Genomic DNA, 27525 nt, shown 5'->3' with positions numbered 1-27525 from the left:
CCCGTTCGTCGGGCCAGCCGCCCCCCGCCTCGCCAGGCGCGGCGGGCTCAGCTTCCTCGGGGCCAGACCCCGCCGCCCGCCTCGCGCCCCGCACCCCGCACCCCGCACCCAAGCCCGGGGGGGCCCGAAGGGGGGGTGGGGGGTGGGGGGCGGAGGTCGGGGAAGCAGGAGGCGGAGTTCCGTCCTTCGCTGATTGGCTCGCAGCGGATGGGCTGCGGCCGGGCGCAGCCAACCCGCGGCGTGTTGCTATGTGCTGAGCCGAGGGGATAGGCGCGGGAGCGCGTCCGTCACCCGGCAGCCCCCGGCCCGGCCCGGAGGGATGCGGAGCGGCGGCGGCGGCGGCTGTGGCTTTAAGAGCGCGCCCGGGGCCCGGGATCCGGCCGGGCGGTCCTTCGCTGCTGCGCATCCCCGCGGAGCCTACCGCGGCGCGGGCCGGACGGGGCTGCTGGCTGCCGGGTGAGTGAGACGCGAGCGCGGCGCGCGTGGGCGTGGGGCGTGCTGTCAGCGCGGGGCGCCCGGCTGGAGCGCGGGGCGCCCGTCCCCGTCCCCCTCCATCCCGCCCCGGGGCCCCGGCGGCCCGGCTCCCTTGGAGCGAGCGCGGCACCCTCCGCCTGGCGCGGCCGAGGTGGGGTCCGGCGAGGGGGTCGCCCCGGGGCGAGGTGGGGGGGCCGCGGGCACAGGGGGCGGGGAGCGAGCCGCCGGGGCCACGTGACCGGTTTGTTTACAAACACTGCCGGGGCCCCGGCTGCGGCCCGCGGCGGGCGCCGAGGGAGCGCAGGTCCCCGGGTCGGGGCCGGGGACCCGGGCGACGAGCCGGGCAGGTCTGGAGCGCGCAGGGCAGGGGCGGGGGGTGTGAACCTGGAGACCCGATGGCCGCGCCTTTCTCAGCTTAGTTCCCGCGGGTTGGGACGAAGTGGGTTGGGGGCCAGGGTGGGAGTTTCAGGCGTTTTCTGTCCCCGATGTCGCTGGGTCTCTGCTGGAGACACTGGGTCCGGGGGCGCCGCCCTCGGTGTTCCCCCCCCCCCCCTCCCGCCTTTTGGGAGACTAGCCGCCGTCAAGATTCCGAGGAGCGCTTGGCCGGCCGCGGGCAGAGGTAACCGCAGCCGAGTTCCTGCCTGGCCGCCTCCCGGCGCCTCCCCAGCGCCCTTGCCAAAGAGGTGGGCGCGAGTTCACTCCTGCCCGACGGAATCAGGGGGCCTCTCCAGCGAGTATCTCTCGGGAAGTGGGTCTGGCGGGGCACCCCGGACCTCACTGCTTCAGGTGCGCCCTCCCTGGCCGCTGACCTCGTCTGGGTATCTTTACCCCAAGTGGTGACTTTTCTCTTGTTGGCGAGGGTCGGGGGGAGGGGAACCACCTGTTCTTTTGGACCGGGCCCAGGAGCCTGCCACCTCGGACTTCACTCTCGGCTTACAAGAGCTTACAAAGCCAAGGGAGTGAGCGCCCTCCGTTTTTCTGTGTGATGTAGCTGACCCGCCCGCAGTCCCGCGGCTTTGAATGGCCCGGGGAAACCGCCCCTGGGCTTCGCTGGGTTTTTTTTTTTTTTTTTTTTTTGAGCTCAGTTGCTCTCCTCGAGTCTTGAGGCTGTTTGCAGTAAGTCGTTGCTTCTGATGAGTTTAAAAGCCGAAAATACAGCTAGCTACTTTTTTTGGCCACATCCTGCTGGCAGGCGGGATCTTAGTTCCCCTACCAGGGATGGAACCCACGCCCCCTGCGATGGCAGCTGGAGCCTTAACCTCTGGACCACCAGAGAAGTCCCAGCTATTCCTTCTCCCCCTGGCTCTTTCTCCCATGGTCCTCTCTTCTGGTGCAGCAAGATGGGGCTGCGTGTCCTAGAGCATTGGGCAAGAAGGGATGCTTGTGTTCCACTTGCTCCCAGAACATTGTCCACACAAGGAACCTAGGGGATTGAAAAGCTAAGTGACTTGCCCAAGGCAACCGATGTCACTGGTTCTGGGGTGAGACGTGACCTCACATGCCTGATGCTGTCCAGATTCTGAGAGCTCAGAGCCTTGTGGTCAGTGGGCCTGGATTCACCCTTCCCTGACTTTCCTTTGACCTAGTTCCTGCCCCAGGACTGCATTGATGGATTGAACCTGAGTTCTCTCTATTCCTTAGACTGAGACTGAGCCTCCCCCGCCCCGGGCTCCCTACCCCCTCATAAGGGAACATTTCAATTCTTCTAATGTGTGATAATGAGTGTGCAAGTTCTTTACCAAGGAACAGGTCCAGCCTGGGGAGAGTTGTGCAAACTTCCCTTTGGTATCTTTCCGCATCCCCAGCTCCTTGAGAAGGGTCTGGGGCAGGAAGGAGCCTTGGGCTGACCCGCCTACTCAGTTTGGCATTGCCTCATCAGTTTAGGATTTGATAACAGCCTTTGTGTCTTGATAACTTGTGCTTGACCTAAAATCCAGAAGCTTGGAATTAGGGATGAAAAATGGGAAATAAACACCATGCATAGGAATAGCATAAAATATTCCGTAAAATATTTCTTCATCCCTCTAGGAGAGTGGTTTTCAAACTGAACCACAGTGATGAGTACATTTTACATCACTGTACAGAGGTCCACAACTGCCTAAGTTCCCAGAAACAATAATTGCCCTGACTACCTGCAGTGTGTTCTATTTATAATTTTTTCCTACTTAATTAAAAAAAATATCAACTGCTGGTCATGACTCATGGCCCACAGTTTGCAGAAACATTGCTGAAGTTCTCAGACTTAAATGTGCATGAAGACAACCTGGGTAGTGTTTAAACATGTAGTTTGTAAGTCCAGTCTGGAGATGTTTATTGTCAGTGGGGGACATTTTTAATAAGTGGGCCATGAAGTTATGAGGCAGATGGTTGATAAGAAACTCTGAACTAGTGGGAATTTGGGGCAGTGAACAATGATATGCAAAGCCTTGATCAGATTATATGACCCACTGTATACAAACCCAGGGCCACTCATCTGTTGCAGGCCCAGGCTTTGAAACGTAAGGGTATAGTGTTTGCTTTCAACTGCCTTGAAGCATTGGCCCTGAGAGGTAGGCATAGGCCCTGTTACTCCCGCAGCACCCTGCTCCAGTCCATTTGAGGGCTGCTGATCACTATTCTGTATGACTGGATGTTTCTAAGTGTGTGGGGTTGGGGTTTTGAGTAGTGCCGTTGAACCTCCTGCATTATCCCCAGATTTAGGTGAATTTTCAGTGTTTTAACGATTTTAATTATGTTGAGTTAATGATAACAGTCATTGTGCCTGGGACATTAACAGTCTGGCCAGCAGGAAAGGTTGATTTTGTTTAGTATCTGGGTGTTCCGGGCTGTGTAATCTGGAGGAAGGGCATACTGGTGATTTTATTTTTTTGTTGGGAGTGGGGAGGGGAGCCATGGGTTTGTCTGTTAATAAGAAGTGACAGCAAGTTTCCATGCCCCCTTGCCGACCTCAGCCCAGCTTTCCTGGGTGATGATGGCTCGGCTCCTGTGTGCAGTCACCGTTTTCTGATGCTGTTACCTGTCTCTGTTACCCGTTCCCTGGTAGCTCAGTTGGTAAAGAATCTGCCTGCAATGCAGGAGACTGGGGTTGGATCCTGGAGAAGGAAATGGCAAACCACTCCAGTATCCTTGCCTGGAAAATCCCATGGACAGAGGAGCCTGATGGGCTACAGTCCATGGGATCGCAAAGACTCGGACACGACTGAGAGACTAGCACTTTCACATCGCTTTACCTGTCTCTGCTTTCAAGCAGAAACATACACACCTGTTGCTTCCACATGTTGGATGTTTCCCACTTAGTTCTTGTGTCCAAACACGTTGGTATAAGAAGTTTCCTCGAATTAATCAAAGCTGCAATTTAGCTTCAGAAAAGATTCAAATTCATACTTCTGTGGTCCTTCCTGCCAAGGGTATGCCTTATTTGGGAAGGCTAACAGTGGGATTGTTGAAATTAACTTTAATAATATTCAGTTTGGTCAAGCAGCTCACATGGAGAGTGTTGAGTTTTGAGCCTTTGGAAAAGAAAAGAAAGCAACAAAAGGATAGCCAAGGATACGACATTCTAGGATAGGAAGAGCAGGTGGGATTCAAATAGAGGTCTGGATCAGTTTTCTTTGTAAATTATCTTGGTATTTCCCTAGAGTCTTGTCAACCAAACCACCAGTTGCTCTGACAATTACAACTCTGGAAAAGGAACTCTTTTTTACTTTTAGCATCTAGTGATGGAAAGCAGGTTTCCGCGGCAGCTCAGTGGTAAAGAATTCGCCTGCAATGCCGGAGATGCCGGTTCAATTCCTGGGTCAGGAAGATCCCCTGGAGAATGAAATGGCAACCCACTGCAGTATTCTTGCCTGGAGAATGCCATGGACAGAGGAGCCTGGTGGGCTACAGTCCATGGGGTTGCAAAAGACTTAGGGACTAAACAACAACAAACTGTGGAAAACCAGGGCCTACAGGCTAAAGGGATTCCCTTACAAGTTTTGAGTTTGGTGCTACTATCCCTAACAAAAGTGGTACTGCATCTCTCTGGATTTCCCTTGGAGCTTTGACTTCCCTTGGAGCTTCCCTTGGAGCCTTGGAAACTTTAAACTAGGATTATGCCATTACCCTTCAGAAAGCATCCACCTCCTTTCCCTGTAGCCCCGTCTCCCATCTTCTCCCACCTCATTCCCTACCAGTCTTCACTTAGTCTGTTCTACTTCAGACTGGCTTCAGTCTGCTGCAGTGGCCTTCCTGAAGTTTCTAAAACATGTAAGGTTTGTTTTTGTCATTGGGCCTTTCTGCTGGTGCCTGGTCTCCAAATTTTTGCATGATTGAGTTTCCTCACTTGCTGCTCAGAGAGCCCCTCCCTGACCTGTTATCTAGAACAGTTCTCCTTCCCTTCCCCTCAGCCTCTCTTAATCCCCTTAATTTTTTTTTTTTCAAAGCACTTTAATACTATCTGGAAGTGTATTGTCTACTTGATGGCTGGATTGGAAGCTCCTGTGTCTTGCTCACTGCTGACAGTGCCTGGCAGGGAGTAGCACAGGGTAAATATCTAATTGTTGCTGGAGTGAATGAATGAATGAATGACCAAGAGAGCCAAAATTTAGAGTCTTTTAAGAGTAGAAACTGTGAACAAAGCTAGTGGAGGCGATGGAATTCCAGTTAAGCTAATTCAAATCCTAAAAGATGATGCTGTGAAAGTGCTGCACTCAATATGCCAGCAAATTTGGAAAACTCAGTAGTGGACACAGGACTGGAAAAGGTCAGTTTTCATTCCAATCCCTAAGAAAGGCAATGCCAAAGAATGCTCAAACTACCGCACAGTTGTACTCATCTCACACTCTAGTAAAGTAATGCTCAGGATTCTCCAAGCCAGACCTCAACAGTACATGAACTGTGAACTTTCAAATGTTCAAGCTGGATTTAGAAAAGGCAGAGGAACCAGAGATCAAATTGCCAACATTTGCTGGATCATCAAAAAAGCAGAGAGTTCCAGAAAAACATCTACTTCTGCTTAATTGACTACACCAAAGCCTTTGACTGTGTAGATCACAATAAACTGTGGAAAATTCTTCAAGAGATGGGAATACCAGACCACCTGACCTGCCTCCTGACAAAGCTGTATGCAGGTCAGGAAGCAACAGTTAGATCGGGACCTGGAACAACAGACTGGTTCCAAATCAGGAAAGGAGTATGTCAAGGCTGTGTATTGTCACCCTGCTTATTTAACTTATATGCAGAGTACATCATGAGAAATGCTGGGCTAGATGAAGCAAAAGTTGGAATCAGGATTGCAGGAGAAATGTCAATAACCTCAGATATGCAGATGACACCACACTTATGGCAGACAGCAAAGAACTAAAGAGCCTGTTGATGAAAGTGAAACAGGAAAGTGAAAAAGTTGGCTTAAAGCTCAACAGTAAAAAAACTAAGATCATGGCATCTGGTCCCATCACTTCATGGAAAATAGATGGGGAAACAATGGAAACAGTGACAGACTTTATTTTTTGGGTGTTCCAAAATCACTGCAGATGGTGACTGCAGCCACGAAATTAAAAGACGCTTGCTCCTTAGAAGAAAAGTTATGACCAACCTAGACAGCATATTAAAAGCAGAGATATTACGTTGCCCACAAAAGTCCATCTAGTCAAAGCTATGGTTTATCCAGTAGTCATGTATGGATGTGAGAGTTGGACCACAGAGAAAGCTGAGCAGTGAGAATTGATGCTTTTGAACTGTGGTGTTGGAGAAGATTCTTGAGAGTCTCTTGGACATCAAGGAGATCCAGCCAGTCCATCCTAAAGGAAATCAGTCCTGAATGTTCATTGGAAGGACTGATGCTGAAGCTGAAACTCCAATTCTTTGGCCACCTAATGGGAAGAACTGACTCATTTGAAAAGATCCTGATGCTGGGAAAGATTGAAGGCAGGAGGAGAAGGGGGCGACAGAGGATGAGATGGTTGGATGGCATCACTGACTCAATGGACATGAGTCTGAGTAAACTCCGGGAGCTGGTGATGGAAGGGAGGCCTGGTGTGCTGCAGTCCATGGGGTAGCAAAGAGTCGGACACAACTGAGGGACTGGACTGAAGAGTAGGAAATGACTTTCTTTTCTGTTTTGTTTTGTTTTTTAAGTTTTCTTGGAGTATAGTTGGTTTACAATGTGTTAATTTCTACTGTACAGCAAAGTGGATCAGGTATGTGTGTATAATACATATATCCCCTCTTTTTTGGATTTCCTTCCCATTTAGGTCATCCCAGGGCATTGAGCAGAGTTCCCTATGCTGTGTAGTAGGTTTTCATTGGTCATTTATTTTATAATATTTTGTTTTCAAGAGAAGAGGAGGTTTTCTCTTCCTTTTCTTGAGGATTCCTGTTCCTGTAGAATTACTTTCTTTTGGGATTGCTGCTTCTCACAAATTTTTCATCCTTTTATTCTTTTTGTAGGTTGCCAAAGTCTCTAAAAGCTCCACTGTTATTTTTTTGTTGTTAATAACTCTTGCCTGCTCTACTAGCCTCACTCTAGGCTTCATTGTTCGGACAAACATAGTAATCGTGTTTCATTAATACTAGGCACTATAAGTAGAGCTAAGAATCTTGACTTTGGAACCAGAAAACTCTGTGACCTTGGACATTTTCTCTCAGTCTCTGCTCTTTATTTGTTAAATGAGACTAATGGTAGTTACTATCACACAGTGTTGATGGGAGGATTAAATGAGAGAGTGCACAGGAACCCAGGCCCGGGGCCTGTTGCATAAGCACTTGGTATTAGCTATTAATAGCAAGAGTAATGTTAACAGTTAGATTCTCTCTCTCTCTCACTGTCAGGAATTCCCATTGATTTCGGAGTGCAGTAAGACAGGGAAAACTACCAAATTTTAAATTAATGTAAGTAAATGAAGACCAGAAAGGTCACTTAGATTTATCAGAACTGGAATGGAATGTAGAAGTCATCTAATTGGAAACCGCTAACCAACTCTTAATAAACATCCATGTGGAAGAAGTAATATTTATAGAAGTGTTTGGAAGAACAAGTTGTCTACCTGGTCTTAGTTTTATCCTTGACTTAAGTTGGGCCAACTGAAAGCTGCATACTTGGGCCATGTTAGCTCAGCCCCACCAGAATTACTTTCACTGAGATGAACTTGAGATGGGTGTCCTGCCCTTTGCTTTATGGACTGATGTTCTTCAAAATAGCTTTATGTAACTTGCTACTATATTTCTTGTAAGAGTTTACATAGTTGAAGACTTAAGGTACAGCTTCACTTAATGTCTCTGTTAAGTTAATTGGAGAAATTTTCTTTTAGAATCTGGTGCCAGGAAAAGCTTTGCCTCTCCCAGGGAACTGGCATGACTTTCCTTTGTGGACAATCGGGTGTAACTGATCATGTTTCTCTTTTTGCTTTGGCTGCCAGGAAGCAGAGAAACAAATTTGTGGCTTGACTTTAGTAACTGTCGGGCCCCGTATCCCAATTTTTTCCAGTGGTAACTTTATCCTTTTATTTTCCCTGCTTTCAAGCTGATGGTTTATAACTCTGTATTATTTAGATATTTGCTGGATGGGGCATTCAAACGTTGAGGCTCAAACAGGCAATAAGAACTTGCTTATTAATACACAGAGCTAAGTAGGGCACATGATGGACTCTAAACTGTATCTTTCATTTCTCAGGTCCGGGCTCTTACAACTCCTGTGCATTCTGGAAGAGTACCAACTCCTGACTTAAACTCTAAAGAACTCATAATGTCTCAATGCTAGGCCAAGCCTCCCTTCTCTCTTGGGGTGGGGCTGAGCAGCATCTGCCAGTGAGGTGTGGCGCTACCACCTGAATCCCTGTTTCCTGGCTGGGTCACTGACCTCTCCGGTCTCCTGTGTTACGGGGCAGTCAGGCCTCCCCTGTGGTCTTGGGAATGCAGTATGTCCAGACTTAGTGGGCTTTAGCTGAAATGAGAGTCCCTGCTCAGGATGAAGTCAGCCTCTAGTGTCTGGAGTTCCCTTGGCTGTTTCTGGCCATGAAAGAAAGGCTTGATATTCAGATGGCAGATGAGTGCCTGATGCTGTTTACTCGCTAAGTCGTGTCTGACTCTTTGCCACCCCATGGGCTGTTGCCCACCAGGCTCCTCTGTTTTCATGGGATTTCCTGGGCAAGAATACTAGAGTGGGTTGCCATTTCCTTCTCCAGGGGATCTTCCCAACCCAGGGATAGAACCCATGTCTCCTGCTTGGCAGATAGATTCTTTACCACTGAGCCACTGGGAAAGCCAAATGTGTTCCACTGAGGCTCAAACAGAGCCCACTGGGTGTGAACAGTGGTTGAGATCAGTTGGGCAGAAGAAAGTGGCTTTATTTTAGCTGATGTGAAATTTTGTTACAGGAAATATTGACCTGCCTAATGATTAGTTTTCCCATGGTGTTCTGGGTGGGAATACCTGGGGCAAGAGAACATATCCTGCCTGAGTCAGGAAAATTTTGATTCCTTTTTTGAGATCGAGAAAAGGAACCTCTGGTCTGGGGCTGAAATTCAACCTTGGTTTTATTTTTCCCTGGGTAATCATCATTCAACAGATGATAAGACCTTTGGGAGAAAAAGATAAGTTATAATATGGCCCCTAAGAGCATATCCTCAAATAGGAGTGATTAAGGCATCTCTGTCAATAACCAGAGTACAAGGTAGAAAGAGTTTAAAGTCCTTACAGCGATACAGAAAGAAGGGTAGGCATTTTGGAGATAGGACTGGGAAGAACGAAGAGGATTTCAACATTCAGAAAGAAACATGCCAGGGGAAAAAGTATGAGCAAAGGCAGGGAGGTATGAACATGAGAGGTAATGTACAAGGAATGCCAGGGGGCACGTGTGATACAAGGAGAAATTGCTTAGGCTGCCATTGCCGTCGAGTAGCTCCGCAGAAGTGGACGGTGACTTACATTCACAGTAGAACTCTGGACGATGAAGACCTGTGAACAACGGCCTGCTGCTCAGTCACTTCAGTCGTGTCCGACTCTGTGCAGCCCCATAGACGGCAGCCCACCAGGCTCCACCGTCCCTGGGATTCTCCAAGCAAGAACACTGGAGTGGGTTGCCATTTCCTTTTCCAATGCATTAAAGTGAAAAGTGAGAGTGAAGCCGCTCAGTCATGTCAGACCCTCAGCGACACCATGGACTGCAGCCTTCCGGGCCCCTCTGTCCATAGGATTTTCCAGGCAAGAGTACTAGAGTAGGGTGCCATTGCCTTCTCCGGAACAACGGCCTAGCTGACATAAATAATTGTTGTTTAGTTGCTCAGTTGTGTCTGACTCTTTGCAACCCCATGGACTGCCGCACTCCAGGCTTCCCTGTCCTTCACAGTCTCCCTGAGTTTGCTCAAACTCCTGTCCATTGAGTCAGGATGCTATCCAACCATCTCATCCTCTGTCACCCCCTTCTCTTCTTGCCCTCAGTCTTTCCCGGCATCAGGGTCTTTTCCAGTGAGTCAGCTCTTTGCATCAGGTGGCCAAAGGATTGGAGCTTCAGCTTCAGCATCAGTTCTCCCAGTGAATTTGATCTCCTTGCTGTCCAAGGGACTCTCAAGAGTCTTCTCCAGTACCACACTTTGAAAGCAGTTCTTCAGCGCTTAGCCTTCTTCATGGTCCAGCTCTCAGCATCCATACGTGACTCCTGGAAAAACCATACATAGGTAATCGGCATCCTCAAAAGTGAGACTGTCCCTAGGGATTCTCAACCTTGATTGTCTTTAAGAATTCTTGGCCCAGCTAAAGACCTAGAGAATCAGAATTTTCAGGATAGGGAATCTAATAAGAATAAGCAAATAATACCCCTGCATATCCCCATTTCCTAGATTTTTCTACACAGCCCATCTCACTCTGTCTGGAAATCACTAAGGCAGTTGCTCTCCCAGGCAGAAACCAGCTACTAAACCTCCTTAACCTTTGGCCTCCTTTCCCTTAGTTTCTGTGTTTGCTTCTTCCTATTCTTCTTTTGTCTGTATGTCCCTGTGTATCATCCATTGTATTTGTTTCCCCTTAATCATTTTCTTTGACCACTTTCGTCTTTGTTGGGGTGTCCCTACCTAAACTGACCCAGCTCCAAAGGGACCATAAGGTAGAAAGGATTCGCTTTCAGTATTTGCTGTGCTAATGGTATAAACATGTGTATTATGTAAATATATATTAGATAGGGCTTTTGGTTAGTTTTGCTTACATGATTCTTAATTTGTTTTCTTCAGGATTTGAGGGGAAAAGTATTTCCACCCATGACCACAGCCTGAAAGCTAAATATCCCGTTAGCATGAAGAGATGATAAGAACTGAAAACTAGCTTTTTCTGCCTAATTTGTTGTCCCCGGAGAAGGCAATGGCACCCCACTCCAGTACTCTCGCCTGGAAAATCCCCTGGACGGAGGAGCCTGGTGGGCTGTAGCCCATGCGGTCACTGAGAGTCAGACACGACTGAGCGACTTCACTTTCACTTTTCACTTCATGCACTGGAGAAGGAAATGGCAACCCACTCCAGTGTTCTTGCCTGGAGAATCCCAGGGACGGGGGAGCCTGATGGGCTGCTGTCTGTGGGGTCACACAGAGTCGGACATGACTGAAGCGACTTAGCAGCAGCCGCAATCTGTTGTCCCACCTTCTGATTCAGGTTATTCTCTTCCCTCATTTGTTTTCTCAGGTTGCTGCAATTAAAGGTTGACGCATTGGGCCAACCCTGGGAGTCTGAAGATGTTTTGAGAGAACTTGACATCTTTGTTTCGCGTTGTCATTAATTGACTTAGTGTCTCTCTCTCCGGGAGGTATTGTCTTAGAGGGCTCAGGACCAAGGATGAACCTCTTCAGATCACTTTCTGTCATGTCTTGGTTGAAGGATCCCCTGGAGGGGGGATGGTTCCCAGATTCAAATCTCAGTTCTGGTACTTTCTATTTAAGCCACTGGTGGCTCAGACAGTAAAGAATCTGCCTGCAGTGCAGAAGACCTGGGTTCGATCCCTGGTTTAGGGAAGATCCCCTGGAGAAGGAAATGGCAGCCCACTGCAGTATTCTTGCTTGAAGAATCCCATGGACAGAGGAGCCTGGAGTCCTGTGGTTACTGGGGTCACAAAGAGTCAGGTACGACTGAACAGCAAACACTTTGAGTTCACTTTTTGGTACTTTCTAGCATAGTGACCTCGGAGAAGGCAATGGCACCCCACTCCAGTCCTCTTGCCTGGAAGGTCCCATGGACAGAGGAGCCTGGTGGGCTGTAGACTTCACTTTCACTTTTCCCTTCTACGTATTGGAGAAGGAAATGGCAGCTCACGCCAGTGTTCTTGCCTGGAGAATCCCAGGGACGGGGGAGCCTGGAGGGCTGCTGTCTATCGGATCGCACAGAGTCGGACCCGACTGAAGTGACTTAGCAGCAGCAGCATAGTGACCTTGGGCAAATTGCTTGACTTCTTTTGGGCGTTTTCATCATCTTTCAACTAGGAGTTATCATAATAATACCTGCTTTTCTGGGTTGTTGTGAGGATTGAGATAATACATATCAAGTGCTTTACTCCTCATGGGCCCATAGTAAGAAATTAATAAATTGTGGAGTTCTGGAGAGTTTCTGACAGTTGCTGAAAGGCCTCAGTGACTCTTCCTACCTCCTTTGCTCGTTTCCTACCTTCCTACTCTGAGCTCTTAGTGCCAGCAGGGCTTTGGGCTAGCTATGACAGATAATTAACCGGATATGGTTCCTGGACGTGATCGGGAATGACAGACAATCTAGTGGGAAGATTAACCCATAAACTAGTAGCTTTGTGGAGGCCTCTTAAAGTATATGAAAAGGCTGCACCAGCAATATGCTTGGCCCCCCCTTAGTATGCCAGGCTGAAAAGGAGATGAGGCTTTCGTTCTTACTAAAATCTGCCATTCCCATAACAGGAAGAATCCAGAAATTTGCTCTAGAATGAATCTGTGTCCCCTACCCTGTTCTTTTGCATTCCTTCAATAAGTGGCCACGCTAGGTGACAGTTTAATTCTTAGAACAAAATGCATCCATCTTTAGGGTGGTGATGGCTGGGACTTTGGACATACAGGCAGCCTTTGGAAAGTGCCTCTGCCCTTTTTTTCTCCTGAGTTTTAAGTCCAGTTTCCAAATTCCAATCGTGGAAAGGCAGGGAGCCCAGCCACAGATGTCAGAGTCGAGTTTTGGATTTATTTGAATTGGGAGATTAAAGTGAGAAAGCCAAAGGCATGCTGACAGCGGAACAATAGAATGGTATTGGCAGATTTGGGATGGATGGTTTGTAGCTAATTGGGGCCCCAGCTGTGCCCTAGGGGAGCAGCAGTTAAAGAGAAATCAAGGTCACACAGTGCCCGTGTTCCAAAAGACATTCATTTATTCAGTAAATAATATTGGATCTTTGAGTGTGTGAGACACAGGCGACAATCAAATAATCATCTCAGTAACAATGATGACAAGTGCTATCACGCGGAGTTGGGGGCCTGTCCTTGTGGTGGTTGGAGGAGTCTAAGGTGAGGGTTCCCTTGGGAAGTAATCTGAGGACTGGCCATATCTTATTCTGCTTTCCAAGACGTTTTCTTTACAGATCTTCTAAACGGCTGCTTTACATAGCAGTTCACGTGTAGCCTTGTCTGGGACAGAGGAATGGGCTGGATCCCTGTCTGGGCCCCAGATCATGGGAGGAATGCATTCATTTTGTTTTAACCAGGATTATCCTCTGAGCATGGCCAAGCACAAAATGAAGGACTGACACTGAAGGTGACAGCCCCTGGGGACTGGCAAGTGGGTAGGTCTGGTTTCTTTGGAATGTGGAGCAGAGGCAAGGTCAAAGGACCCTTTTCTTCTTGGCCTGAACCAAGTCTGACACTGCATTTTCTCTGACTCATTCTTACCAAGAGCAGCAGCTCAGACTGCCCTGAGACGTTAGTAGGGTCCATCCTGGAAGAGAAGGTTCCTGGGTGGGAAGTCTGGGGGTTTCTCTAGGGGTCTGGAAGCCACTGCCAGCCTGGGGAGGGTGCCTTGGGAAGTTGCCCTAGGTGGGCAGTGGTGGGAAGGGCCAGGGGAGGCTGAATGGGAAGTATTCCTGCCAGCAGACAGCAGCTGGGTAAAACCATCAGAGGTTTTTATGGTGGGGCCTATCAGAGATAGGGCTCCACAGTCCTGAGTTTCAACCTGCCTGCCCAAGTGAGTTTACATCAGAAGAGTTTGTGGAACATTAATGGTGGGTGCCCAGAATTCAGTATTTTAAATGTACTGGATAATGGCAAAGTAAGGAGACTATAAAAAATATCAGCTTTATAGGTAGCACAGAGCCAATGACGGTCATTCATTTTACTCAGTTAATTAACATTTATCAAAAATCTCCAGTGTGCTGGAGACCAGGAGTCCTTGGGAACCAAGGAGGGTGGGCGGGTAGAGACTGGACCTCTGATTGCAGAAAGTTTCCAGTCTGAGAGTGGAAAGGTACCATTCCAGAGAACAGTTTTTTTGCATGCTGGATGAAGGGGCCCCCTAGCTCTGCTTAGGCTCTCTTTTTCTTTTGGCCTGTGAGACACGTGAGATCCTAAGCTCCCCAACCAGGAATCGATCCTGCGTCCCCTGTATCGGCATCACTGGACTGCCAGGGAAGTCTCTCTTCAGGATCTTATTTGAGCTGGGTATTAAGGGATGAGTAGGTATTTACTGGGCAGAGAAGATAGGTTAAGGCTTTGCAGGAGGCTGAAATAACTTGAGAAAAGGTAATGAAGGAGCTCGGTCTGCTGGGGAAACAGGTTTGCAGCAGTGTGGGAAGCTGACGAGAAGATACAGAGAATTGGGCCCAGGTTTCAGTGCCACCTAACGGGGGTTGAACCTTGTCTTGCAGGCTGCTAGGAAACCACTGGAGGTTTGAAACAGGAAAGCACTGTGATCAGATTGTGCTGTATAAATAGAGTTCTAGAACTGTTGGGTTGGAGAGGTGAGAGCTGAGTCAGGGGGCCTAGTTCAGGAAGTGCAGGGTGAGAGAGAGCCTGGCCTGCAATGCTGCGGCTGTGACTGAGGGCGACAATGGGAGGATGGGTTGTTGAGGCAGTCAGCTGTGTAGGGGACAGACAGGGTGTGTGCGAGTGACAGAAGGGAGAGAGAAGAAAGGGTGTTTCCTGCCTGGGCAGCTGGGCCTCCAGGAGGAGGGGACAGAAGAGGGGGCAGGGCGATGGGATCGGGGGAGGGGGAGAGATGGTGCTGGCTTTGGGAATTTGAAGCGCTTTCCTAGGAGCCAGAAAGGGGTCCCCCTGTAGAGAGGAATCCACGGACTTCCCTTGTGGTCCAGTGGCTAAGACTCCACGCTTCCCCTGCAGGGGGCCTGGGTTCAATCCCTGGTCAGGGAAGTAGATCCTGTAACTGAGACCCAGTGCAGCCAAATAAATAAAAATAAAGAAATATTAAAGAAAGAAAGGAATCCAGAGAGGTATTTAGAAGACTTGAGTGTGGATGAGAATGCTGGAGGGGGGGGGGGGCAGGCAGGTAGGCATATGGTGGAACTCCTCCTCCGAGGAGGAGGATGGAAGAGCTGCCAGGGAGACGGGCTCAGAGAGGCAAGAGGAGGCCTGTAAGGGAGAGTTTCAGAGGAAAAAACAGCCCAACGAGAGAGCTGAATGCAGCACCAGGGCCAAATAAGTGCTAGCATTCAAAAGTATTAGTGTTTGGACTTGGCATGTTGGAGGCTGCCCATATTTTTGTTACTCAAAAGCCTGGTTGTGATAAATGATATTCGTGGAGCGCTGCCAGAAGGCTGTGAAGCTCTCCCATTCCTCCGGAGAGTCGATATCGCTGGATCCAGCCAGACCATCCGAAAGCCACGTTCTTGGGCCGCCCTCATTTGACCCCGTGTAGAATCCCAGTTACTGAATCGCCCTTCAGTGTTCCTTACGCTGTCCATTTTCATGGAGGGACCTCTGAGAAAGTCTTGCAAGAGAATTCCGGGGTGGAAAGGGCTGACGCACTGGGGCTCTATCCCCTGGCTTGCTCATTGTCTCCTGTGACCACCCAGAAGAGAAACTACTCTCAGAGAATCTGTATCCTGAACAACCAAGATGCTTTTATTTCATAGGAAATATAAAACGTCTAACTGGTATTTTCTTTTCCTGCCTTGGTTCCTGGGGAGCTCAAAGCCAAATCTGCAGTTGAAATTCAGTAAATCTTTAGCAATTTAATAGCGTGCGTTTGTGTCCTAACTCTTTTTGTGTTAATTCTTCCGACCCTAATTTCTTAATTTATTTTAATAGTATTGTATGATTTGTGCTTTTGTAAAGCCCCCTTAAATCCTTTTTGGATCTTGGTGTTGTATAAGAAAAAGAAGGAAGCCATCAATGAACCTGAGCCAAATGTGCTTGGTAATGAATCTTCAGACAGATCATATTTGGTTGGAATTGTAGAAACAACCCAAAGTCATATCTGATCTCTTCCTAGCCAGCTAGCAACAGCTATTTGTATGTAATGAGCAGTAAATTACTTGGAAGTTTCAGAATATTCAAGAGGAAGTGCCTCTTCTCTATGCAGGTGTTCTAACAGATGTAAGCCTCACATGGGGGCCGCCCAGGCAGAGTGCTGAACTAAGGGCCATGTGGTAACAGATGTTGCAAAGCACTGTCCAGCCAGTGGACTCTGTGAGGCTGGTGTGTTTCTGTGACCTCGCGAAACAGAAGGTTGGTGGGTGGGCACTTTCCTCTGGGGCAGGGTTCAGCTGGCAGAGACATCATTGCAACATGAAATCAGGATTTTAAGAGCTGAAGGAATCCTAGAGACCATGTAGGATTATCATCTGACAGATAATCCCCCTGAAATCAAGACTAGACCCTGTATCCAACGTAGAGATGAATGGTTGGTTTCACTTATGAAAGAGTGGTCTCCTGAATATCCAAACGGTTTATTTATTTACTTATTTTTTCATCAACTAGATGGATTTAAAGTACCACCTGAGTTCAGAGGTATAAAGTGGTTAACCATGAAGTGATAGCATTGTTTTTCCCATGTGCCTTGCACATCAGCTTGTGGCAGTTTTAATGCAGAGTTTCAGTGAGGTTTTCAGTAGCAGCCCCCTCCTGGGATTAGTAGAGTCAATGCAGACGGCAGAGGTAACTTCCATTGCATGAAGTGATGGAGTGGTCTGTTGTTCACAATGATACTGCAGTAATGTCAGATCCCAGCTAAGCCACCAGAACCTGCTTAAACCACAGTATACCTTTAAGTGGATTAATTTAGGCCTAACCCTCTAACCACCGTGAGTCAACCTGGCAGACAGGAGTACCGCTCATTCGGGTCTTGTGAACGCTCATTCGGGTCTTGTGAACAGGAAGGCTTCCTGCGTTTTTTTCTCTCTTGCTGATGAGGATGATCGCAGCTTTTCAAGGTTACGGAGTACCAGCCACATGCCAGCTGCTCTGCTGAATGCTTCACTTGCATTATGTCATTTGATGCTTTTGTCTCCCCCACAAGGTAGGCACTGTTAGCCTCTTTCAGGCAGCTTGCCCAGTGGCGATGCAGCTAGTGAGAACCAAGACAGAAAATCCAAGTCCATCTCTAATCCTGTCCTACTCACCCGGGGAAGGTACCACCACCCACTTCTCTCAGGTGGCAGCCCAGGGAAACTGGGCCCCCCTGCTCCCTGGTCAGGGTCGAGGATTCTGGTGAGATCAGGAAAAAGGGGAAGAGAGAGGAGTATCTCCTGGGATAGAGGTTTTCCACAGCCATTCTGTCTCTTCGTTTTCTCTGTCTCCAGTCCCAGAATGGCTCACCTGTCCCCTTTCCACTGCAGCCTATTTATTGCCTCCAGTTGGGTCTTCTCTCTTTCCTCCTGGAACAAGCTAGTCAGTCATGCGCCTACCCTCCTGTCCTTAAAGCCAGCATGAAATCCTCCTTAGGATTCCTAAGAGTTGCTACAATAAGTGCGTCTGTGCTCAGTTGTGTCTGACTCTTTGCGATCCCATGGACTGTAGCCTAGGCTCCTCTGTCCATGGGATTCTCCAGGCAAGAAGGCTGGAGTGGGTTGCCATTTCCTCCTTTAGGGCCTACAATAAGTATAAGATGGAAAAGATGGAAAATGGTTAAGCTGTAACCTCAACAGATACATATATATATATGTATGTATGTATGCGTTTATATATAGATAGACAGCTTCCGTTGGTGGCTCAGTTGGTAAAGAGTGCCAGCAATGCGGGAGACCCGGGTTCAGTGTCTGGGTTGGGAAGATCCCCTGGAGAAGGAGCGACCGAGCGACTTCACTTTCTTTCTTTCTTTCTTTCTTTCTTTACTATATGCCAGGTGCATATGTTAAGTACTTTATAGGTTTTAGCTTAGTTAATTCTCACAAGAGCCTTATGAGGTCTTTATTAGTGTTCCTAGATGTTGATGAAGAGAGCAAGGTCCAGAGAGTTAAAGGTCACACAGCTAATAAATTATTGGACTGAGATTTGAAATCCTCAGAGTCTGGTTCCAAAAACCCTTTCTTAAAATAGGGTTGTAATTAATTACATATTGCACAATATGATATTAATTTCAGGTATACAACATGGTGATTTAATATTTTTATACATTATGAAGTGACCACCACAGTAAGACCTGTCACCATACAAAGTTATTACCATATTGTTGACTGAATTCTCTGTGTGTACGTTTCATCCTCATGACTCATGTATTTTATTGCTGGAAGTTTGTATCTCACCTGTTTTATTTGTGCCCCTACACCTCTCCTCTTTGGCAGCCACCAGTTTGTTTTCTGTATCTGTGACTGTTTCTGTTTTATTATGTTGGTTCGTTTGCTTTGTTTTTAGACATATAAGTAAAATCATATGGTGTTTGTTTTTCTCTGACTTATTCTACCTTGCACAATACCCTCCAAGTGCAACCATGTAGCTGCAAATGGCAGGATTTCATTCATTTTTATGACTAATATTCTATTGTGTTTGTATATAAATAAATAAATATATATATATTATATACATACCACATCTTTATTTATCCATCAATGAACACACTTTGCTTCAATATCTTGGCTTTTGTAAATGGTGTTGCAGTGGACATAGGGGTACATAGATCTTTTTGAATTAAGTGTTTTGGTGGTTGTTTTTTTTTTTAGTTAAATATCCAAAATTCATCTGTTCACCCACTGCCTCGTATTGCCTTTATGAAGGATATGAAAGTGATGAGATGGTCAAATCTGCTTTTTAAATTCTTGACACTGGCTGAAATGCAGAAGGTGGGTTTAAGGGGGAAGGAGACTCAGCTGCCTGCCAGGGCTGTGTGCATCAGTGATGCTGTGTTCCTGGCAGTGCTTTAGGGCCTTTGAGCATGGCCATGAGGGAAATCGCCCCTTAGGGGAAGGAACACTGCTGCGGTTCCTCCGGTGTGCTCACCACCTTGAGAGGAAAATTCTAGGTTTAGAGAAATGTCATCCCAATGATCCCAATGATACCATCTACCTTGCTTGAAGACAAGCTAGACAGTCCTAACGAAGCGGCAGGAAAACCATGTCTGTCTCTGAACTCTCTGGCCTCCTTTTTCTTTTTCTTCTTTTGAAGCAGCAGCATCTTTTTTTTTTTTTCCTAATTCATCGACCACTAAAAATAGTAATAGCTGCAATTTTGCTGTTTTGTGTGCCAGCACTGTGCATGTACTTACATCCTCTCGGTTGATCCTCCTCACCCTGAATATGTCGGTTTTATTAGAATTGGGGAAGCTGGGGGTAAGAGGAGTTGAATAACTTGCCACAGTCACTCAGCTACAGTGGAGCAGAACCAGTTTCTCTTTTTAGTTTACCATTTTCACGATTTTATTTTTATTTTATTAAATTTATATTTTTGGCCAGCCTGTGGGATCTTAGTTCCTCGACCAGGGATCGAACCCACACCCACTTCATTGGAAGCATGGAGTCTTAACCACTGGACCACCAGGGAAGTCCCCTACCACTTCTTTTACAGGCAGTCTTTGCCTGCCTTCCTCCAGAACAACACCCCACAAGGAAGCGACAGCACTGACGCACACCTCGGGGTGGTCCTGTCCTGTGGCTGGCGGTGGAGGGGGGGTCACCTCCCCCGGTGAGTTCTGTCCTCCCCGTTGCTGGGGCTCTGTGAGATCAGAAGCAGCCTTGTTCGACCGGAGGGCTCAGTACCTCCTTCCCTTCCCTCCTGGGTTCTGTTTTGAGTTCCACCTGCAGTCGTGGCTTCTGGTGGAAAAGCCCAGTCCATGAGGTGGGATGTCTAGGTTCGCTGTGCGCTCCCTGTGAGTTTGGCTCTCAGCGGGGTGTATCCGAGGTCTTTGTTTTTAATCATAATAGTTCACATCTTTTCTTTCCACACTGACCAGCAGGGGCCAGCTGGAGGTGGTAGCAAATCTCCCTTTAATTTCCACTGTGATGGATTATTACTTCGCTTAAAATGGTGTTTAATTTGTACACGTGCCCTGAGGCTTTTAAATATTGAGCTCATTTGATTATTGTTGGAAATCAATTTAAACTCCACAATGTGTTCAGCAAGGTGGACTCAGGAAGCCCCATGGAGCCTGTGGCCCCATTAGCAGGTACTGGAGTCCAGAGATTAAAATGTGGTGAGCTCTACAGCCCTGTAGACTTAATTTCTTCCTTAAAAAAAAAAAACAAAAACAAAGCTATTTCATCTTCCTTCCTAACAACTGACTTCTTTTTACTTCCTTTTAAAAAACTGACTGCTTTTTAAAGAAGCAGCTTTTAATATTCGGCCTTAAGAGGGGAGGAGACAGTAAGTGGTGATTATTTTTTGGTCTCCAGCTCTTCACTTTTTCTGACTCAGCCCATTCTTTCCTTTCTTCTCAGGCTCAAGGACCCCCGTCTTGATCCTCCTTCACCTTGCTTTCCACTTTCCCCCTCTTATTCCTTCTCGTTTGCCCTGCAGCAGTTGAACAAGATTCATATTTCAGCAGGCCACTTTTTCTTTCTATCTGTCTTGGGGAAGGAGTCACCTTTTGTGGGTTCCTGTCAGTTCCTAGGAATGAGTGGAGACTTTGCAAGGAGCAGAGCAACTGTAGAGCAAAGTCCAAGGCTGTTAGGGGCTTTTCCAGCACGAGGCAGCCTGTGATGTTGCTTGCATAGTCCATTTTTCTCTTCTTAAGTTCTGCGCTGCATGAATGTGTTCGATGTGACACATGCCTGTTTAATGCAGACCATGAGTGCCAGTTTCTCCAAAGGTTTGCGTAAGTTTTGAGATTCACATTTGAAGCTGAGCAAAACCAGAAATCCCTGCCTGTGAACTTTTTTGGGGGGATTTCCTACAGAAGAGAAGTGAGAAAAGAAATAATTCTGCTCTGGGGAAATGCATAATTCAGAAGCCGTCTGCGTGTGTAAGGAAACAGACTCTGGGGCTGCTCTGTAAACCCAGACTGGCAGCCAGGGCTCACTGTTTCCTTGCCTTCCCGCAAGTCTGGATAAAAGGCGGACAGGCCAGCTGGTGCTCCTCCTGCTCTCCACTGGGCAGCGGGGGCCCTGGCCTTCAGGAGCTCCTGGCCTGGGGCAAGCCTCCCACCTGCTTCCCCTGCCCTGGCTTTCCTGTTCCTGACCCCTACCCCCTGACCTTTCACCACTTCCTTTCCTGGAAATGCTGCCATTCCTCAGAATGACACAGGAGTGTTGCAAAGTTCTAGGATCTTTCAGGAAACCCCAAGCAGGGTCCTTGGCTCTTTCTACCCCCTGCAACACTTCAACAGCCAACAGCCTTGGTCTACCGTGGGCTTTGGTTTGGACCACTCACCTTAGCGTTTGCAGAGTAAGCTTAGGGTGAGATGCGGGGCCTCTGATCCAAGGGGTCGTGTTGTCTCCTGTTACGGCCAGGCCGCATGCCGAGGCAAAGCTGAGTGAATTCTGACCGCCATCCATGCACGTGTGCTGAGTTACTTCAGTCATGTCCTACTCTTTGCAACCCCATGGACTATATATAGCCTGCCAGGCTCCTCTGTCCATGGGGTTCTCCAGGCAAGAGTACTGGAGTGAGTTGCTGTGCCCTTCTCCAGGGGATCTTCCTGATGCTAGGATTGAACCCTCATCTCTTACATCTTCTGTGTTGGCGGGCAGGTTTTCTTTTTTTTTTAACCACTGGAGCCACCTGGGAAGCCCCTCTTACCCCTGCCCCTCCCATATTCAAGTATTTCTATGATGCTCAGTTTAATCTGATGACTCTCTCTTTTTTTTTTTTTTATATTTATTTGGCTGTGCCGGGTCTTAGTTGCAGCCCATGGGTTCTTTTTAGTTGCGGCATGTAGGATCTAGTTCCCTGATCAGGGATCAAACCCAGGCCCCCTGCATTGGGAGCGCGAAGTCTCAGCCACTGTCCTGCCAGGGCAGTCCCTGATTACTCCTCTTTAAAATTAGCCGTGGGAGACTCGGGCAGCCAAGACCCTGTGCCTGGGCCCCTCTAGGTCTGAACCCCTTCAGCAGTTGGACATTTCAGGTGAGCACTTGGTCACTCTGGATGTGGAGCTTACTTGGCTCAGCTCTCAAGGGACATGCAGGGCGAGAGATGGTGACCACTACTGTCCTTGAGCCTAGTGCTGCCCACGGGTGTTCGCCACTCAGGAGGCTATAGAGTGCCCCAGGGGCATAGAGGCCTGCAGTGATGCTGCAGCGGGAAGGATGCCAGGGAGGAGGGCGGCTTTCCTGCTGAAGCTTTGGTTCCAGTGGAGGTTTAGAGGGAAAAGACTGTGATTGGCGGGCTTTGTCCGAACAGCCAGATGGATCCCAGGCATAATGCAGCAAGGAAGATCTGAGTTTGTTTGTCTTCCTCCCCCGTCTCTCTAAATAATTTTATCTTCAAAGCATGACGCAGGCGTTAATTAACACTCTGGCTCTCCTGGGAGGTAGGCAAGTGGGAACACCACCCCCGTTTGTGAAGAGTGAAGCCCAGGAAATAGGTAGATCCAGAAGCTTCAGGTATGTGAGCCACAGAGCAGCAGAGTGGGTCTCAGAGCTTGGGGTTTGCCCTCAGACCTTTAACTGGACATACCCTGGGAGCCACCCCTCTTTCTCTGTGTCCTGGTTCCCCATGGGAATCACAAAGCTGAGGCTGTGGTAGGAGAAAGGCTTGCTACTGTGTGGTGAGTAATGGAAAGTTTGAGTGTTGAAGAGAAATTCTGGTCAGATTCACTGTTATTGTGAATTTGAGATGCAGGAGTCTGATTCTGCCATCAGTTGCCTTCATTTTACTTGCTTAAAAACAAATGCGCTGAGCATCTCCTTCTGGGCAAGGTATTACAGAGAAGAGAAGCGAAGCTAAGCTAAGTGAAGTTACTCAGTTGTGTCCGACTCTTTGCGACCCTGTGGACTGTAGCTGACCAGGCTCCTCCATCCACGGAATTCTCCAAGCAAGAATACCGAAGTGGGTTGCCATTTCCTTCTCCAGGGGATCTTCCCAACCCAGGGATTGAACCTGGGTCTCCTGCGTTACAGGCAGACGCTTTACTGTCTGAGCCACCAGGGAAGCCCATATATTACAAAGAGAATCATTTCTCAAAAGGACTGCCTGGCCAGGAGGGATTCTCTTGGTTGGGAACTTGATCCTTTGTATCCTGTGTTTCCTTTATACGCAAAAGAGACTTGGGGTTTGTTGCCTCTTCAGATGGTGATTTCAACTGCTGGAGGACTCCTGGCATTTGGAGAGGAATACAAATCTGTGATTGTTGACTGTAGGAAAGTCATTTATCTTGGTTGGATCAGGAAAACGGGACCCCCAGGGGTCCTCTCCTGGGGCTGCAGGTGGCATATCTTTAAGCCTGGCCTTTTCTATAGCTGTGAGTTTCCCTGCAATGCAGGAGATGCAGGTTTGATCCCTGGGTCGGGAAGATCCCCTGGAGAAAGGAACTGACAACTCACTCCAGTGTTCTTGCCTGGGAAATCCCATGGACAGAGGATCCCAGCAGGCTACAGTCCATGGGGTTGCAAAAGAGTCAGACACAACTTAGCGACTAAACCACCACCATGTCTAGGGCTTCCTGGGGGCTGGTGATCGTGCCAGTTTGCTGGATATTGGCAGGGTAACTCCTGAGAGCCCTGAGGCAACACTGAATCTCCAGCTCTAGAACTGCAGCAACAGTGGGATCTCCACTGGTTTCTTTCTTACTCATTGGGCATCTTGGCACAATGTAAGAACACAGAAGGGGGATCATTTTAGGCTGTAAATGTTGCCCTCTCTCAGGTGGCAGTTGGACTCTACCGGCTCTACAGGAAGCCCGGCTCCATCTAGCTAATGATATTCGCTTATCTTGGCCCCGCAGGCTGCTGAGAACCAGCCCGAGACCTCTGCTTGAGGGTCCTTCCTCTGAAGACATCACCAGTGTGTGGAGCCTGCCGCACACCCACCCCCCGCCAAACCACGGCCTTTACCTGCGTCTTCCGGTGTTTCCCGTGCGACCCGTCCTGTGGGAGTGCCTCGTGGGCCACCCCAGAGTTCACCCCCGGCTCAGCAGCGCCAATGGTGAAGATGACCAGATCCAAGACTTTCCAGGCTTATCTGCCTTCTTGCCACCGGACCTACAGCTGCATTCACTGCAGAGCCCACTTGGCCAATCATGATGAACTTATTTCCAAGGTACATGTTCGCTGGAGGCCTTCCTTGCTGACCTCGGGGGAGGGGGCTTCTGGGTTTGCAGACGTGGACAAGCTCTCCCAAAGGGCCCGGGACATTTGTATTCCTCCTTTTTGTCCAGGGAGGGCGGATCTGCATGGCTGTCTCACTCAAAACTAAGAAAGAACTTGGAGTTGGGGGGGATACAGTACTAGTTTAATCTGTAACTGTGGAAAGTGGGTGTCATCCCTGTTGACATCCCCAGGTCGTGGGGAGAGGGGCCAAAGAGTGATTGAAGCCTTGCACCCAGGTGGCCTGGCCTGGGTTGGCAGGTGAACTCACCGTAGGGGGCTGCCTGCCTGGAAAGGACTTCTAAGAAAAGTGGTAGGTAGGAGAGAGAAAGGTAAGGGCAGTTAATGGCTGAAATGAGAGAGGGAATATTGCTTTTTAAGCTCCCAGGGACAGTTACCAGATGATTTCGTTACTAAAGTGGGTGACCTTTGGGTGAATCACAAGTGGCTTGGTGAAGAGCTGACCCACTGGTTTGTGGGTCCCTGTAAGGCTTCTACATGAGGTAACATGGCATGACATTTGATCACAATCAGAAGAAAGACAGGAACCCCGTTTTCCCTGAGGAGCCTTGGCAACCGCTCCCTAAAGCTGGGGTGGGGGATTATTATTCATAACAAACAACCGAGTGTCCCTGTGGTAGTCCAGACCCCGGCTCCTGCAAGCAGCATTCTCAGGGTGCTCCCTCCCTCCTGGCTCTAACTTCCCAAGGGAGGAGAAACAGCTTAGCTAGGCTGCATGAAAAGGAAGAGGAGCTCAGGGGGCTTGTCCCTTTGTAGGTGGCCCGTGGGAGCTGGTTCCGTGTATGAGGCAGGGACCCCAAAGCCAGTGTTCCTGGCAACCTCGAGGGGTGGGCTGTGGAGGGAGGCTGGAGGGGGGTTCAAGAGGAAGGGGATATACGTGTCCCTGATGCTCCTACAGGGTGATGTGTGACAAAAACCATCACAATTTTGTAAAGTAACTATCCTCTAATTTAAAACAAAAAAAAGCATTCTTTGAGAATGGCTGCCCACTCCAGTGTTCTTGCCTGAAGAATTGCATGGACGGAGGAGCCTGGTGGGCTACAGTCCACAGGGTCGCAAAGAGTCGGACACGACTAAGAACACCACTTTCACTTTCACACTTCTAGAATGTAGACTTCATATCGTTGAAGTAAAAAAAAAAAAAAAAAATTTTTGTCCTAACCCAAACAAAGAAAAAAAAAAAAAAAAAAGTGTTTTTGATCTGTTTCCAAGAAGTGCTAGAAAAGAGGGCGCCCCGCTCCCCGCCTCTGGCTCGGTAGCCCCCGCCAGAGGGAGGGAGGGAGGTCCGGCAGGCATGGAGCGGTGCCGTCCAGCTGGCCGGCTTGACAGGAAGCGGAGGAGCCGCTCCAACAGCCGCGTCTGGTGGCGGCGGTCCTCAGGTCAGAGCTGCGGCCAGAACTGCTCCTCCGAGGCCCCTCCCAGGCTCGGGGGTCACCTCGGAGGCCAGGCCCAGGGCCCGTCTGCCCTCCTCTAGGTCTCTGCTGTTCACGCTTCTCGGTGCCCCCTCGTGTTCTGGCCAGTCTGTAGCTTCCTCCCCTGTGAACCGACTCATCTTCTCTCAGATTCCTCTTGGATCTTCTGGGAACCCCCTGAGTCTGGAGGTTTGGATGTAGGGAGGCTGTGTCAGTGAGAGGAGAGAGAAGTAGTCAGTCCTCTTTGCTTTGGAGGGGGAAAAACATGTGAGTCGTCCTGTTCCTGGAAGTCTCCAGAGAAAGAGGAAGCCAAGATGTCTTTTTAACTTCAGGGAGAGTTGCTGTGTGTCCTAAGAAATGGAGGTAACTGTGTGTAGGTACCTTCAGAGTACAAAGGACTGCTGCCTAACACTGTATAAATAGTATCTCACTCATCCCTCCTAAGACGCCTTTGAGGTAGGTGATGCAAGTCATATATTATATGGATGGAGAAGTGGAGATGCATACAGGTTGTCCAAGAACTCAAGTCTTGAGTTCTCAAAGAACAGAGGGCAATGACTTTGAGCGTGTTTGGGAAGAATTTCTGGAAGAAATTTGAGCTGGGCTTTGTAAGGTGAGCAGAAGGGAGTCTGTGGGGGTGGTAATGGCCTTGAGAGTTGATGTCTTGGCCTTAGATGCCCTGGCAGAGCCTAGCTTTAGAGTTAGGGTTCCTTGCTTAATGTTCTAGTTCAATTCAGTTGCTCAGTCATGTCTGACTCTTTGCAACCCCATGGACTGCAGCACGCCAGGCCTCCCTGTCCATCACCAACTCTCTTAGTTTACTCAAACTCATGTCCATAGAGTCAGTGATGCCATCCAACCATCTCATCCTCTGTCATCCCCTTCTCCTCCTGCCCTCAATATTTCCCAGCATCAGGGGCTTTTCCAGTGAGTCAGCTCTTCACATCAGGTGGCCCAAAGTATTGGAGTTGCAGCTTCAGCATCAGTCCTTCGAATGAATATTTAGGACTGATTTCCTTTAGGATGGACTGGTTGAATCTCCTTGCAGTCCAAGGGATTCTCAAGAGTCTTCTTCAGCACCATTCAAAAGCATCAATTCTTTGACACTCAGCTTTCTATAGTCCAAGTCTCACACCCATACATGACTAGTGGAAAAACCGTAGCTTTGGCTAGATGGACCTTTGTTGGCAAAGTAATGTCTCTGCTTTTTAATATGCTGTCTAGGTTGGTCATAGCTTTTCTTCCAAGGAGCAAGTGTCTTTTTAATTTCATGGCTGCAGTCACCATCTGCAGTGATTTTGGAGCCCCCCAAAATAAAGTCTGTGAGTTTCCATTGTTTCCCCATCTATTTGCCATAAAGTGATGGGACCAGATGCCACGATCTTAGCTTTCTGAATGCTGAGTTTTAAGCCAAAGGGTCATCGTTGATTCCTTTCTTACTACTGCCCCCTTTCCCCCTCCTCCTGCACTCCATCCCCATATCTAATCCACAGGTAGGTCCTGTTAGCTCTGCCCTGAAAAAAAGATATTTCAAATCTGGCCAGTTTTCACCCTCTTCCCTTGTCTGGACTCCAGCAATGAGCTCTTTACCTGGCCGCCTTACTTTCACTCATGCACTTCCGAGAAGAGCCACAGTGAACTTTTCAAAGTGTAAATCAGGTGTTGCACGTCCTCTGCTTAAAATCCTGAAGTTAGAATAAAGTTCAACCTTCAAGGCCTTACTCGCTCACACACCTGCAGTCTCACTAACTTTTGTCATGGCCTTAGATGATCTGGCAGAGCCTAGCTTTAGAGTTAGGGTTCCTTGCTTAATGTTCTAACCTCTTGGCATAGCCAGCAGCGTTTCCCTGGATATGCAGATAGGGGTATTTCAGGCCTCTGTGCCTCAGCCAGGAGCATCCATTTTTCTTTTTTTGGCCGTGCTGCACACTATTATGCGATCTTAGTTCCCCGACCAGGGATTGAACCCATAACCCCCGCATTTCTGAAGCATAGAGTCTTAACCACTGGACTATCATTTTTCTTTAC

At 48.5% G+C, this 27525-nt stretch overlaps 1 protein-coding gene and 1 non-coding gene across 3 annotated transcripts in view; one reads left to right on the top strand and one right to left on the bottom strand.

Moving 5' to 3' along the window:
- The first annotated feature begins 303 nt into the window (after positions 1-303).
- The window catches only part of YPEL2 (yippee like 2), a 65626-nt gene continuing 38404 nt past the window's right edge, over positions 304-27525 (top strand). Inside the window, exons 1-2 of one of the 2 annotated variants that reach the window (XM_040244200.1) lie at positions 304-456; positions 23704-24017. In XM_040244200.1, the coding sequence (XP_040100134.1) occupies positions 23901-24017 (117 nt within the window). In that variant the 5' untranslated portion in view covers positions 304-456; positions 23704-23900. Of the gene's footprint in view, positions 457-9891; positions 10128-23703; positions 24018-27525 lie in introns of those variants that run through there. The other variant, XM_040244202.1, reaches the window with a different exon arrangement.
- Positions 22839-22910, bottom strand: TRNAY-GUA. The gene has a single exon. It is a non-coding gene; the product is annotated as a tRNA-Tyr (tRNA).

This window comes from Oryx dammah, unplaced genomic scaffold (genome assembly GCF_014754425.2).
Source record: "Oryx dammah isolate SB20612 unplaced genomic scaffold, SCBI_Odam_1.1 HiC_scaffold_8, whole genome shotgun sequence".
Taxonomy (NCBI): Eukaryota; Metazoa; Chordata; class Mammalia; order Artiodactyla; family Bovidae; genus Oryx; species Oryx dammah.
Note: the sequence above shows the minus strand (reverse complement) of the source record. Positions and strands in the feature narration are given on the sequence as shown.